The following is a 15,357-nucleotide window of genomic DNA, read 5'->3' as shown; positions in this document are numbered from 1 at the left end:
AATGTGGGAGGAAACCGGTGTGCCAGGAGGAAATGCACACAAGCACCAGGAGAACATGTAAACTCCACACAAGGAGGCCGCATTACCTGGTATTGAACCCTGGACCCCCGCACCCTTGGGCTGCGTGCTACTGGGAGGTCGCTGGTTCGCGCCTCGGCCGAGTCATACCTAAGACTTATAACATTGGTAAAATGGCGGCGCCCTCTGTTGGCTGCGGCTGCATCGGCTCGCTACAACGGGTCAGGTGTATCGACATTTCGTTCTGTGTACATTGTTACAAAGAATGACAATACAAAGGAAATTATTATTATTATATATTATAACGCTTATATAAGGCTTTTAATGTTTTGCGGCTCTAACCATGTTTTTTTGTTTGTTTTTGCCCAATATTCTTCAATGTTTTGAAATATACATATAGTTTTATGTTAAAGCCCCAGTGTGTAATATTTGACCACTGGAGGGCACTGTATTGTCTAAAAAGAAGGATAACCAGTGCTACAGCGCACAGCGTGGTAGCAAGATGCCAGACAAACATGGTGGGGATTTTTAGGTAGGATTCCACTATGTAAAATAAATACATTTGTCGCCCTATGACTTTTTATTAAAAAAAATAATATTGGTATGATAGTTCATGTAATTTTGCCTCAAATTCAAATCAATATTTATTTTTACCTAATGAAAGTTTTTCACTAAATATTACATACTGTCCCTTTTAGCGAACACACGGAGGCAGAAAAATGCCTTCCCTCTTCAATTGAAAATTATTTTTTAAAAGAATAACACACAAAAAAAACCTAAAAGCGCAACATCATTTAACGGGAAGAGGAAAAGGAAGTAAGTCCATGGTCACACGCTGACGTCAGGCGTGAGGTCAACATCACGCCCTCACCCGCCCTACGCCCTCTTCGTTTGCATCTGCAGCCGTCGTCTGCACTTTCGATCATAAAAACAACATCAGTCGGTCGCCTGGCTGAATTGAAGAGAGTCGTGATGGTTTGCGGTGGCTTCACGTGTTCCAAAAACGCGCTATGCTCCTTGAACGTCGTCTACATGGTGAGTGTTGCGGATCAATCACGGCGCCCACTTTTCTGTCGTTAGCTTAGCTTCATTAGCCCCGGTTAGCATTGGAGCTGCGCGCAGAAGAAATTATCTAACGTGTCATTCTCTCCACACGCGTCCGCTTCTGAGGCCTACATGGGTATGATTAACCCTCCGAAAACTAGTAGATAGCTTATTAGCTAGTCCTGAATGTAAAAAAACGAGTAGAGTTAGCTTGTCATTTGGTGAACCATTGTACCCCTCTGGCCTATTTTTTTATGTAGAACAGGCTGCTTTTGATATTTATAGACATCCACCGAAGACGTAATTGTTCTATCCACATTTAATTGTGTGTTCTTGGTGGGGGTCGTTATGGGCTTAGAGATCAGCGTGTGATATTTGGAACGGAACTTGTTTGTTATTTTTCTAACAAAGGTAGTGCATTCATCTTATAATTTCCCTATAAATATTACTGTCATTGTAAATGGCAGACTTATAATAATAATAATAATAATAATAATAATTTCCTTGTATTGTCATTCTGTGTAACAATGTACACAGAACGAAATGTCGATTGCACCTGACCCGTTGTAGCGAGCCGATGCAGCCGCAGCCAACAGAGGGCGCCGCCGACCACTTTTTAAGTCTTAGGAATGACTCGGCCGGGGCGCGAACCACCGACCTCCCAGTCTCAAAGCGGGCGCCTTACCATAGCCTTTCAGTGATTAATAACTGTGGAATCCTTGCAAATGAAATCAACCTGATGACTCATTCATTCCTTGTTATCCTCAGCCAATTGCGCCCCTTTTTAAAGTTTGCAATTCCCCTTAGTAAAGGTAGGGTGCGTCCTTTGATGTGTCCCTATAAAGTAAAAAGTTACATGTTTCCTCTTGTAAGTCTGTGTTAATGGTGCACAAGAGTGTTCAACGAACCCTTACGCTTTGTTTTTATTGTCCCATCTGTGTTTATCCTATTTTTATCAGAACTGTGCTGGTTGGAACATATCAGCTTCGAGGAAAGGGGCTGGAGGGCGTGCTGGAGAGACGTCATGCCCGTTTTTTTACCATTTGCATACCTCTCACCCTTTACGGTTTTGCCGTACAAAGTACGTTTTTTATGTATTTTAAGACGAGTACGACGTACAAGGAAATCTGTACGGAAAAACGCAAACTTGTCAATTGCATGCGTCTGCGGCCTGGGGATTTCCCATCATGCATCATTCAAAAAAAAGTGTACGATTATTTTGTATTTTGTACGGGGAAAATACGACAGTTTGTACGGGCATGGAGCCGTAAAGGTTGACGGGTATGCATTTGTAGTTGTCAGTGGAGCATGAAACTGGTGAAAGTAAGAAAAGCCTGCTTCTAGTAAAGTCCAAACGCCAACCGAGTCTCTCCAAAAAAGATGAAAAGAAGAGTTTATTCAATTATGTCTAAGAAATGCGCATACTTGCTCGCAAATCATAAACAGGCTGCCTAAGGATACCATGAGAATATTGGCAATCTACGCTGATGTCATCTGTTACAAGTGACCGAGAGGATCTGGACTAGAGCCAAAATGGGCAAAACGAGATTGGGCCCCAAAAAAGTTTTGGGTATGATTTTTTTTTTTTTTTCCCACACAAAATTTGAAATGATTTTTTTTAAATGTTTAAAACATGGGGAAACCGTACAAGTTGACAGGTATGGTAACTGTCAATATTTCATTCTGGTTGGTCTTTTTTTTTCTAAACGTGGTTAAATGTTAATCTTGAAAGCAACATTATTTAGTAATTAGCAATACATAATGTTCAATTTGAATTTAGAGACGCCATCTCCCAAATGTTTTTGGTATACAAACATATTCATCATCTCTGATTTGGCTGACAAGTTTTTTCATTATCTCTCAATGTAACGCCGATGATTGCTCAGTATCAAGTAAATTGTGTGTTAATTGTCTGTATTCGTAACCTTTAATTTTAATCAATATTTGAATTATAAAACCCTAATATGACCCCCCCCCTGACAATAATAAAACAAAATTTTCGATGCAGCTTTTGTTGGATATCTGAAGCATTTGCAAAATGTCCCTTAATGCGCCTCCGAGCTGTCAAAGGTTTTCTATATACATAATTCACAGTAAGGTACTTTTCTTTATTACTTTTTTAAGCTAATGTATTCCAGGTGGTCAATAAATTGATGAAAAGCAATTAATTCGCATTCCCTGCAGTTATTTTATGATTACATTTGTATTGGTCCATGGGCAGGGGAAATGTATCATGAAATTATGGTAATCCAGTTTACCACAATATTTTAGGCCAAAATTCCTAGCCCTGAGGAAAAAACTATGATGAATAACCTCAACAGATCTTTCTGTGAACACTGTTTTTTTTTTTTTTTTTTTTTTTGCAATCCTTCAACAGCTTTTATCGCAGTCTACAGATACTGCTTTGGTCGTTTCTAGGCAAAGTCCACCTCAACTGACTGCGTGGACACAATCTTAATTAAACAGGGACAGGACTAGTGAATGGTTTAAACTTGATGAAATCATCCATTCATGCATTATCTGCACTGGTTATCATCAGTAGGGCCACGGGGGTGCTTGAGCCCATCCCACCTATCTCCGGGCAGTGGGCAGGGGACACCCTGAAGTGGTTGCTAGCCAGTCGCAGGGCACACGGAGGCAGACAACCCACTCGCTCATTCACACCTAGGGACAATTAACCTGACATGCATATTTTGTTTGGAATGTGGGAGGAAACCGGAATGCCCCGAGGAAACCCACACAAGCATGGGGAGAACATGCAAACGCCACACAGGAAGGTTAGATCTCATGACCTCAGAACTGTGCCACACACGCGCTAACCATTGCGCTGCCAGCGGAAATCGGTGAAACTTAAATCCCTTATTATTGGTATATAAAGCAAATCAACTCACAACAAATATTCAACAGTTGTTTTTCAAAAGAGCAGACACTCATCATTGAAGGAGAATCCATAATTTCAAAAGTACACAAACATTGAAGAACCATTATTTCACTCAGGGAAATGTGTATTTATGGAATTATTTAGTGGATGACTTTTAACTATTTAAAAAAATATTTACTATGAATATGCAAAATAAAATATATCAAGAGTTTCCTTAAGTATTAGATTTTGCAGGAAGCATTAGGGGTATAACTACAGGGCTGACCTAATTTTGGCTAAGGTTTTTTTTCCTATTTTTTTTAACGTCTTTCTTGCAAGAGTAATTGTAATAAGACAAAGCCTCTAAAAGCGCTGCTTACTGATCATGTATTATATTGTTATGTTGTACCGCTTGATGTTTGAAAATATATGTTTTTTCTTTTTGTTAATGATGTTGTTTTTGTGCACTCTTTTTACTCACGATACGAGGTGTAATACGTAGGGCAACGATTGAGATAGTTTATTGACAACCTTAACTTAAAACACAATACCAAAATGAAATATGCAATGTATTTCTTATCTTTCGAAGTCCGAATCAGTGTCAATACATGATTATAATCATGGCCTCACGTATTTAGCCCCGTGGTACCATGAGTAAATAAAGTATGATGATGAGGTAAGATTGAATTATTTCAGTGTCATCTATAAACCTAGTTGTTAAAAATCTGCGCTCTCACTGCCGCCATCTGGGTCTGAATGCCGTTTGCGATAGTTGCTGACACTACTTTGTGACCTGCAGTGATTAGTTTGAGCTGAGAAAAAGTTAAAGATTTTATACCGACTTTTCATCAAAACATAGGGGTGCACATGGTATTATCGATAAAATGTGCGGAAAATATATGCTTGAAGATTTAAAAGTGTGTTTGAAAAAAATTTAGTTTGTTGTCTGGCTGAATAACAGCTGTGTTGTTCTGCTGGGCTGAGTCTCCTGTTTGTTAGTTACTCTGTTGTTTCTCCTTGTGATGTCCAGCTGGTAGGCCTGCTGCTGATCGGCGTTGCAGCTTGGGGGAAGGGATTCGGCCTGGTGTCCAGCATCCACATCATCGGCGGCGTGATTGCCGTGGGAGTCTTCCTCCTGCTCATTGCAATCGTCGGCCTCGTGGGAGCCATGCACCACCACCAAGTCATGCTTTTCTTTGTATCCTTTTCAAAGTCTTTGCAGCCTTTCTGCCATTTCGTGCTTCTCCTTGACAGCTTGCTTTACAGTACATGGTCATTCTTTTCATCGTCTTCCTCTTTCAATTTGGGGTGTCTTGCTCCTGCCTGGCGATGAACCGTGGTCAGCAGGTGCGTTCATTTGAATATTCTTTACTTTCATTTGGGGTTTTGCGTAACGTTTTTCTCAGAATGGACATTAAAACCAATATTAACTCTACGTGTCCACACGAGCGCATAAAAAATACACTGAATAATTTCCTGCCTATTATATTCAAACTATTTGGTAAACTGTCATAGATCAGCTCTGATTTGAAATTTCAGGTAATTGTTGTATGCAGGGTGTCTCAAAAATGTATTCACACTTTGACTTTAAACAGCCAATAGACTTCAATTTTGTTAGCTTCTTTTGAATATTTCTTCTGGGGCTGAGGTTTTTGCTTGATTCCTAATCACTTCTCCATTTTTCATGTTGTCCCCGTGCGTCTACTTCGGAAAATGATATGCAAATGCACGACATTATAACGCTCAGGAAAGTCCGGAAACACAGTTATTCGACGCAGGCTTCTTATTTGCTGCAGAGTATGTAAATTGCCAAACAAACCGAAATCCTGAAATTTCCAAACCGGAAGAACATTTCAAAATCGGAATAAAGCAAACATTTGATTTGAAAAAAAAAATATTATTTTTTTTTTTTCCTTGAAAAAGTTGTCGGCCACTCGGGCAGAGACGTTTTGTAAGTTGTACGCCCAATGTAAAAGATGCACGCCCCGGGCGTCCAGGCAGACGTTATTTCATACACTGCTATGAATATTGCTTGCGACAATCACAAAAAATTGGATGCTACAGGAATTGTACCCAGATCCCGGACGATTGGAGCGCCGAATTCTAACCACAAGACCACCAGTGGTTTAGATGACATACGGAAATGCGTCCGATTTTATCTCGTTATCACACTATTTTTATTCATCGTTCCAGAGACTAATGTTGAAGAAAGAATACAACAGAAAGTTTGCTAGAAGATATACATAAACGCAAAAAAACACAGCAGAAACAACTCAGTGTATCTGATGGGGATTCAGACTTTGACGGACATTGTCAATTTTATGTTGGCATTGTGTGTATAGCCTACGTTGTCCATAAATTATTTTTATATGGCTCCACGTATTCAGCGTTTGTAACTTACAATGCTTAGTTTGAGCCAAGAAAAAGTGAAGCAAAATTCCATATTGTGGGTTTTTTTTTCTGTTTTTTTTTTTTTGTTTTGTTTTTGTAATAAATTAGGGTTGTGCGTTGTACACAAGTGTGTGTTATACACATATAAATACGGTATGTACTATTTTCCTAGTTTTGGAAAATTGTGAGTGGAAGAGAGTTCCACTACAAGAGGTGAAAATTCCTTGATGTGCTTTTACAGGAAGGACTTCTGAACTCGACGTGGGGCATGTTGGAAAAGAACACCAAGATGGACTTGGAGAGCCAGCTCAACTGTTGCGGCCTTTTCAACGTCACCGCCAACCGGGAGCAGTTTGAGGAGGATTGGAACAACTGCCCTGCTGTAAGTCATGCTTGTCTCGCACAACCTCAGATTGATGACTTTGCTTGATACCTGGGTGTCATCACCAAGTCTCCCTTGATTTTATTTATGATCTTTGTCCTGATAACATAAGAGTGGAGTGAGTGGGCCACACCACGTTTGAGAGTGGCTGACCTCTTTTGCATTTGCAGCACATTACACAATGAAGCTTATGTGCTGCTACTTTTTTGTCTTGGACTTAAGTCGTGCACCAAAACCAAGCCCAACTCGTGCTACTCGTGCGGAGATATGATGCTGCATCATGCCAGCGAGGCGCTCAAGATCCTCGGGGGCGTCGGCCTTTTCTTTAGCTTCACTGAGGTGAGCACTGATTATTTTTGGGTGAATCAATCACATACGATAACTTCATTTGAAAACTTCCCGTTTGTCTCAAGGTTTGTCCTTAACACACCCTAGAGCAGGTTTTCTCAACCTTTTTGAAGCCAAGTCACTCTTACTTTCATAGAAATCTCAAAGCACACTGTCCATCACAAATGTTACAAAATGAACACTCTGCAGATGTTTTGTTTTTTCATTAATTTTTTTAAGCTTAAATTATTAGTTTTTTTTTAATTTGTGATGACTGTGGCTAGGAAGGTAACAAAGGTTAATAATTTGGGTTGATAATTTTGCTGTAACTTGGATTTTACTATATTTTTTCTTGCTTTTTTTTGAACAATAACAAAATTAATAATAAAAAATATATATCTGCCAATTGAAAAAATTTTTTTATTCCTACGTCATTTTTTTTCTGATTAAATTAAGGACATGTTCAGCTCCCTCAGTATTTAACAAAAACAATCCAAGTTATTATGCTTAATGTATTTGATGATAATTCAAGTCAATGTTGTTTTTTTTAATAACGTTTTTTGCACTGATTACATAATACACTCCCTCTAAGAAAATAATTAAACGCTTAATAATGTGCAATATTTTTACAGGGATGTGTTTTGTTTAATTTTTGCAATGCAATCTTGAATAGCTTTATCAGACAAAATAAGATCTTATTTCCTTGCAAAAGCCATGACTCACTGCCACCGGTAACCCCTCAGATACGTGAAAATGTTTACTAATGATAAAACTATATGATCATTTCTAAATGGACTAACAAATGAATGTTATAAAGAGGTAAGTCATGTTTTGTTTTAATGATTGCTGGAAGAAGTTATTGAATATTCTATACCACCTCAAGAGCAGATTATCACTATATTAGAAATAAAACATTGATGGTACCATAAAAATGGGACTATAACGCGCACCTGGTTATAAGCCGCACTCACTACATTAAAAAAAAATATATTGTACATGCATAAGCCGCACCTGACTATAAGCCACACATGCTCACGTTGAAACATGAGATGTTTACAAAGAAAGACGGTACACAGAAAGAGTACCTAATGTTCCACCGGTTGGCCGCCACACTTTTGATAAACAAATAGGTGTCTTTACGATGTCAACAGTCACTGCAATACACCATGCCACATATTATTGGAAACCCTTGGGATTCAAAATATGATGATCATTTTAAAATATGCTCATCAGAGAAACATCACGATCAGTCTGAAACAAGATACCCAAAAACTATAAAGCCGAAGTAACTCACCATCACATCCCCTCAGCCATCTTCAACTTGTTTGAATATCCACGAAAATGGCTTTGTTACATCAAGGACAATCCATTAGACACTAGCAATGTCAAATATTTACTGCCAAACACGTGATAATGCTGACAGAGGAATAGAAATCCGCCTTATGCAGGTCTGCTTTGTTGGACGTTGCTTCTTGTAATCAGTTTGTTATGCCACATTATTTCTATTTAAAAATAAACACTCATGACATCGTTCATGCTAGTTTTATTCATGAACAAAGCATGAAGTTACATCAAACTTGCGTCTTCCTCGACACAAATTTTTCACCTGTCTCACTCTTACCTATACTGCTCGGGCGGCCGTTAGAAAAATGGAATAGATTGGCTGCATTGTTGCGTAAGCCGTAGCGTTGGAAGCTTGGGGAAAAAATGGTGGCTCGTAGTCCGAATTTTATGGTAATCGGCTGCCACCTACTAATATAGATGAATGTTACAGTTCCTCAGCTGATCACTGGAAGAAAGCAAATATATGGAACAATATTGGAATTTTTGCAACAAAGCTCAGCAATTTCTAGTGGCATAACTAGACAAGATCTCACGGCACACCTGTGTGTCCTGGCACACTGTTTCAAAAACAATGTCCTAGAGGTCATGTTGGTCTGCAATGCGCACTTGCGTCTCTTTCATAAATGTCCTCCTCCAGATTTTGGGAGTTTGGCTGGCAGTGCGCTACAGGAACCAGAAGGACCCACGGGCGAACCCCAGTGCTTTCCTATAGTCCGTCCCGTGTTCTTTTGGACGCACCTGTACACGACACGCAAGAGACAAACCTGCCCCCGGTGACCCACCGACACCAAAATCTGCTGCACACCTTCCCTGAAGAACTGAGAAGTTACCCGATCAGACGCTCAACCGGCTAGGCACTCGCACATGATGGGATGACTTGTACAACCAGTGACGTCTATTTTTCCGTATCATGACCCAGCCTTTGTTTGACTCGTAGCCGCTGATCTCATGCATCACAGCCCAAGCGGCCACCATCCAGCCTAACAATTGAGACACCACCTTAACATATGACCCCAAATGCGCACGTTGAATGTTCATATACAGTGAACGTGTCAGTCAGTCTGACATGGCGGCCCCTGAGATGGCTGTTGTGTCCCAAGAGGCTTGGAATTGGTTACAAATGAGTAGTCGAGTCCAATTGGTCCAAGATTTCAATGTTGCCTAGAATTAACTGGAGCTGGCCCAATCAGTCATTTCCAAATTTGCTAAAAAAGATATAGGAAATCAACATGTTCTTGTTCTTCTTAATGTTCAGTGTACCATAATTTGCGTTATGTCCACAATGTTTTTATTACTTAATTTATTTTTCATTTAAATGAGTCGAAATATTTATGGATTTACTGGATTTCTCTGATACCTAAATCTTAAGCTAAATCGTTCCATCAGGAATTAATACAAAGTATTTTGTTTTAAAAGGTTTTCCTAAATGCTTGAATACTTAAGAGGCGCCTCATATTTTTTGTAACTTATTATTACAATTTTCCCCCACTTTTTGCAAGTAAACTCGTTCTATGCCCGGTGATTTTACAAAAAGTCAGTTGGAGTTTAGCTGTTGTCATTTATAAAGGTTTACTCATCGTTTCGATGGATAATGACTTGTTTTCTTTCTGTTAAGTATTTGCATGTAATAGAATAAAGTAGCCTTTAGCAATCAGTGTGGGTTTGTTTTCCACTGCTACCTACTGTGACTCATCAGTACTTTTATTGTACTCGATGCGTTTACGTTTGGGTCTTAATAAGTTTTGTCAATTTATTGTTTAGTACGTCACTTTAGGAAAACCTCTAAACACTTCATTTTTCAATGGGTCAGGATTGTTGTGTGTGTGTATTCTGCCATTGATTATGATTTCTGGAGCAGGTATCCATGCCTCAGATGTTTTCATCGTACCTTATGCATATATGAGTGTGATCATTAAACATTTGTGGAAATTTAGTTAATAAACATCAGGGTATAAAGTCAACGGTAACGTGCAGTGAGGTTTGTGGCTGGTAAGACAGACATATTTAAGTAATGAAAATTCTTGATGCAAATAATGAACATAGATCTTATTCATTATGATTTAACATTTCCATGATGAAGCTCAGCCTCACCTTCCTCCGCAGACTGCATGTCACTGGTAGTCAATGACTTAAACAATGGACTCATAAGAATTGTTAATAGGGTGAATCTGCATCAAGTGAGGGACAACTGTTTACAACATGAATACATGATCTAGCAGGGCCATATCAAAATTAGTCTTATTCTTAGACCCCGATATAAAATCTCAAAACAAATTGACAGATGAAGAAACGACTCAAGTTTTCAACTGTGCTTTGTGTTTTTAGAATAGAGTTTTGGGGGTAGGTGGCAACTGACACCATTTAAAAAAAAAAAAAAAAAAACGACTTTTTACACATTGACTTGTAGAACCTACTTGGACCAGAACTGAAAATTGGAAGAGAACTGTAGATGAAAAGATCAATTGAGGGATGAAAGTTGGAGGACCAGAATTTTGAAAGCGAAAAGTGGCACAAAAAGACTTATTTTGATTTCAGTCTAACTTTCAAATGTGTAATCTTATTGCAGTGGCAGGCGTAACCTTTCCTTTCTGAATATTTTGATTTTGTAACGTTGCTAATTTAATTGATCAGGGAGTAAGGAATTTAGAAAGATGGCAAATTCTGTGAGTTTGCAATCCTTGTTGCATTCTTAAAACTGCACAGAGATGTGTTTTTGAGTGAACATTTTTGGAATTTAAGTCCATGTGAGTTTTCTTCTGTTGTTGTTTTTGGAATGTGTTGTTTAGTGAGTCAATCCTGACAATTATTTTGAAATGATATTTATGAACTGTGACTGAGCCAGCTGTCGAACGTTTGTGCGCCAATGGACTGCAAGACTTGATGTTGTACATAATGATCCTGCTGTTGCGTGTTCTTTGTGCTCTTGCTACTTGCACCATGTCTTTTGTATTGCGCATCATTTTTCCCTGATCCTATCAAATATGTATATAGTAGGTCTAGACTGATTTAGCAAATAATTTAATTGTCTGATTTTAGCCTGTTTCTGAATGATAATATCCGGCCCAAATTTTTTTTATGCTTCGGCCCTGATAGTATTATTAATTTGTCATTGAACAGACATGGTAAAGAAGCAAGAGTAGAATATTTGGCACATTTGAGGCTTATGTTGACACTGTTCCGACTATTCCATCGAATACCTTTTCTCTTGAGACTGGGTGATGCTTATCACGTCAATAGTCATTTCTGGTTACTGTGTTCTGTAAATCTGCTTAAACTCCTTAACCCTGACAAATATAGCTATGACAGAAATTTGTGTGGAGTTGGGGTAATCTACAACACATTTTGCAACTACCAGAGAATGCAGACATGGTTTTGCTTGTTTTTCAGTGTTTTAATGCTGACATTTCTTTAATAAATTCTGTTTACTGTAAATAAAAGTTTTTAACTTGGCTGGTCATCCGTTTTAAAATGCCAGATTTGTCATGTGGGAAAGTCACATCCCAACAAGTCACTTGCTCAATGAAAATGTTGAACACGCAATCAGGACATTTAACTTATTTTTTTGGATTGGCCTCAAATCAATAACTGGTTAGTACAAATAAATACTAAAATGCTTTGTACATAAGTGCAGTACCTGATTTGAAGTTGTGTTTCTGACGGTTGTTTGAGATTTTCTGTTGATTGAATACCAAATTAAAGAGCTATGAACTCCAAGATGAAAGTTCATTTTAATTGTGTGTCTTCAACTTGTCTGCTTACGGCCTATGCACATTTTCCCCCTGCTAGGAGTTGTTCTCCCTGCAGTGATCACTCTCAATATTGATGTTGGACCCCTAATTTGTTTGACCTTGTGGTGAACTGTATTTTTTAATTTGGAGACCCAATTTTAAAAATAAAATCTCGACTTGTACCATACTTTTAGCTTTTTATACTGTGTGTGTTTTAAAGACTGACAACAAACATGAACCTCCCTCGCAGCAAGAAACCTCATACGGTGTCAGGAATGTTTAATGATAGATGCTTTCAACACTAGTGACCCAAAAAATAAGCGAAATTCATATTTGGATGTCGAATGTTCCTTCGACCCTTTTTAGTTATTTTTGTTTGTGTCGTAACAATGGCTCATACCAAAACAGTTGCTTCTATGTTAGCAAGTCTCTCTGTTGTCAGCACTCCTCTAGGGGACAGACACCTGTTCTTGGGATGGCAGCCAAGTCTTTGAGCAGCCAGAACCTGTGAAGGCCATCTGTCCTCCAAGAGCATGCCATGTCCCGTCCTAGCAATGACTTTAGCAAGCTCGCCACACTTGGTAAAGCGGGCCACATTCGTCAGAAAATTGGGCTGTGGCAAAGCCTGATAGACAGGGATCATAATTTTCCGCGGATTTCCGCTGTTTTTGAACCCCAAAGGTCATTCCCTTAAATCGTCTAAATTCGATGAGAAAATATTTTTTTTGGGTGGGGGGGGGGGGGGGGGGTGAGGTATGATACGTGACTGTTTCGTCACCCCAAGTTAGCATTTAGACCATTGGTCGATAGGTTCGCTGATAACCAATCAGCGGAGCTTTTGTTCAGAGCATTGGCTTTCTCAAACATGGCGCTCCTTCCGGTCTTTTCAAACGGTGAAATGAGTGTTTGAAAAATTAAATATGAAAATACTAAGAAAAGAAGTCGAGGCTTTTGTCTCCGAGATTGATAAAGGAATCCAGAATAAATTTAAGTGGTCATGGCTGGAGAAGACTGTCACAGTAAACGTTAAAATCGGCGCAAAGATCGAGGAAGTTACAGAAACTTTGAGCCAGTTCATCGCAAAGTGTGATGTTCCAGGGAAAGCAAAGTGTCTATACTGTGTCGATCTGATCAATTATGGTACGCGAGGTTGTGTGGCACGGATCGATCATGCTAAAATGAACAAGCACAAAGCAAAAATAGCTTGCCAGCGATCAAATTATGCACTCGGATCCGCATTTAAAATCGGCAGTGAAACTAACAGTAACACCACCGGTTCAACATTATTGGCCGTTCCAAATCCTTCCACTTCAAATACTAGCAGTAGTCAACCACTGGTTCCCCTGTGTGACAGAAAATCCCAATCTGAGGTATTTATAAATCTATTTATTTATGAAATGATTTTATCTTTTGTGTTTGATATTTAGCACAGGATAAACAAAATTTAAAATTTGTTATAAACATGATTAAAATAAATTATTTTGTATCATCATGATCATGTTCAAGATTACAAATGCTTTTAATGTCAATATATTATTTTTTATTTATATATATATATATATATATATATATATATATAAAATACATGGTTTCTGTTTTGTTGGATTTAATTCATTCTAGTGCAATTTTCACATAGCAAATAAGATAAATGCTGTTGGCTTCAGGGGGGCTTCGCCCCACCGGGCTCCGCCCTGGACCTGGCCGGGGCCAACGGCCCCTGGACCCTGGCTATTTCAGCTGAAAATGAAAATCTCCATTCTGATCCCTGGATAGAGGGAAGGCTGTTAGGTCGCACTCCACAGTTAGGCCAGGTCCAACATGCTGCATTCCTGAGTCTAGGCAGAGGAAAGGAAATTAGGTTAGCAATCAATAACCTCTTAAATGTGCACTGTACGAGCCTTGTGCAAATTTACAACCGACCTACTCAACCAACCCAGCAAATGTCTACATGGGATCATTCCTAAGCCTCCAACGCTCATCTGTAAATGGGCTTCTGCTTCTCTGAGGTGGAGATGAGGCTCCGGATTGTTCCTCGCAGCTCAGCAGCATCAAACAGGAAGGCAAATCTTTCTCCGGTGAGAAGACAAACTGGTCAATACGCCTTATCAATAATGAAACGAGCAGGAATGCGGTTTGCCTGCCACGCCTATTTGTGTTATGAATGCATTTGTGGTTGTGGCAGCTGGGAAAGGTGAACGACCGTGTAAATGAAAACTTGAAGTCACCTGTGTCCCTCTCATTCAACCAGTTCAAAGGTGCAAAAATGATGACGCTAAACAATATTTTTAAGCAGCTCTTGAACGTTGAGAGCAGCCAAATAATTTGCAGGAAAGCCAGCCAGCGCCCAAGGTGACCTCTAACTTGGCAAGACGAACAGACATGATCATGTTGAGGCTTGGGCTGTCAGTCACAGACTCATCAGATCCTTGCCTGAGTAGCATCGAGAGCCTCATTAAATTGGGTGCTCGGGTCGAGTCAGTCGGATGCTTCCCCAGAGGTTTGAAGAACGCTGTAAGGCTGAGTTGCCCAACTTTGAGCCCGGATCACAAGTTTTGGTTAGAGGTCACTAAACTGAAGAGGACGCAGCTACTGGTCTTGAAAGTGCCCATCACAGGGACCAAATTTGATTCCTCAGTCGTTGGATATCTCATCCGTGACATGTGTTCCTGATGTGGTAAGATTGCTGTTCTGCCACAAGGCCACCATTGACTAAGTGTTGTCCTAATTCCATACACTCCCGGGGTTATTCTTGCCAACCTTTTGACATCAAAAAGCGATAGATTTTATTGAACACTCTTTATTTATGCGTGGAACACAATCTATCCCTGGAATTTTAAGAACAAATATATGACATGCTTGTTTAAAACCAGATGTAGCATTTTTTACCAAAAAGAAAATGTAATGCATTTCCCATCAAGAGAAAGCAGCCGTAGACTAAAATTCTCGTCTCGAGTCAAGATGTTTTCCCGTTTGAATTTCAAAAAGCAGGAGTTTTTTAAGGGGCAAAAAGTAATACTGTTGGCAGTATGTGAGTTGTATCTGGTTTCATCATATGAACGGGGAGGGGTCAATCAAGTTTCTCTGTTGGTTTAAAATTAGGCGATGGTGTAATTGTAATCCTGTGCAGTCCTTTGAGACATTTTTGTGATTAAGGGCTATACAAAGAAATGTGATCTGACTTGACTTTAAGGGATTGTGCAATATCATAAACCTAGATGTCACTGTATTTTATAGTGCAACCAAAAAACGAGTGGTCAAAAGCA

The 15,357-nt window shown here is 39.3% G+C and overlaps 1 protein-coding gene across 1 annotated transcript; it reads left to right on the top strand.

The window, feature by feature from the left end:
• Positions 1–848: 848 nt before the first annotated feature.
• tspan31 (tetraspanin 31) lies at positions 849–12,281 on the top strand. The gene is made up of 6 exons (XM_088332345.1): positions 849–1,053; positions 4,953–5,120; positions 5,189–5,269; positions 6,555–6,695; positions 6,918–7,034; positions 9,004–12,281. The coding sequence occupies exons 1-6, from the start codon at positions 991–993 to the stop codon at positions 9,076–9,078; spliced, it is 645 nt and encodes a 214-aa protein (XP_088188471.1). The 5' UTR covers positions 849–990; the 3' UTR covers positions 9,079–12,281.
• The last annotated feature ends 3,076 nt before the right edge of the window (positions 12,282–15,357 follow it).

This window comes from Urocampus carinirostris, chromosome 3 (assembly GCF_059441175.1).
Source record: "Urocampus carinirostris isolate Australia breed hairy pipefish chromosome 3, RoL_Ucar_1.0, whole genome shotgun sequence".
In the NCBI taxonomy this organism is placed as follows: Eukaryota; Metazoa; Chordata; class Actinopteri; order Syngnathiformes; family Syngnathidae; genus Urocampus; species Urocampus carinirostris.
This window is presented reverse-complemented; position numbering and strand designations above follow the sequence as displayed.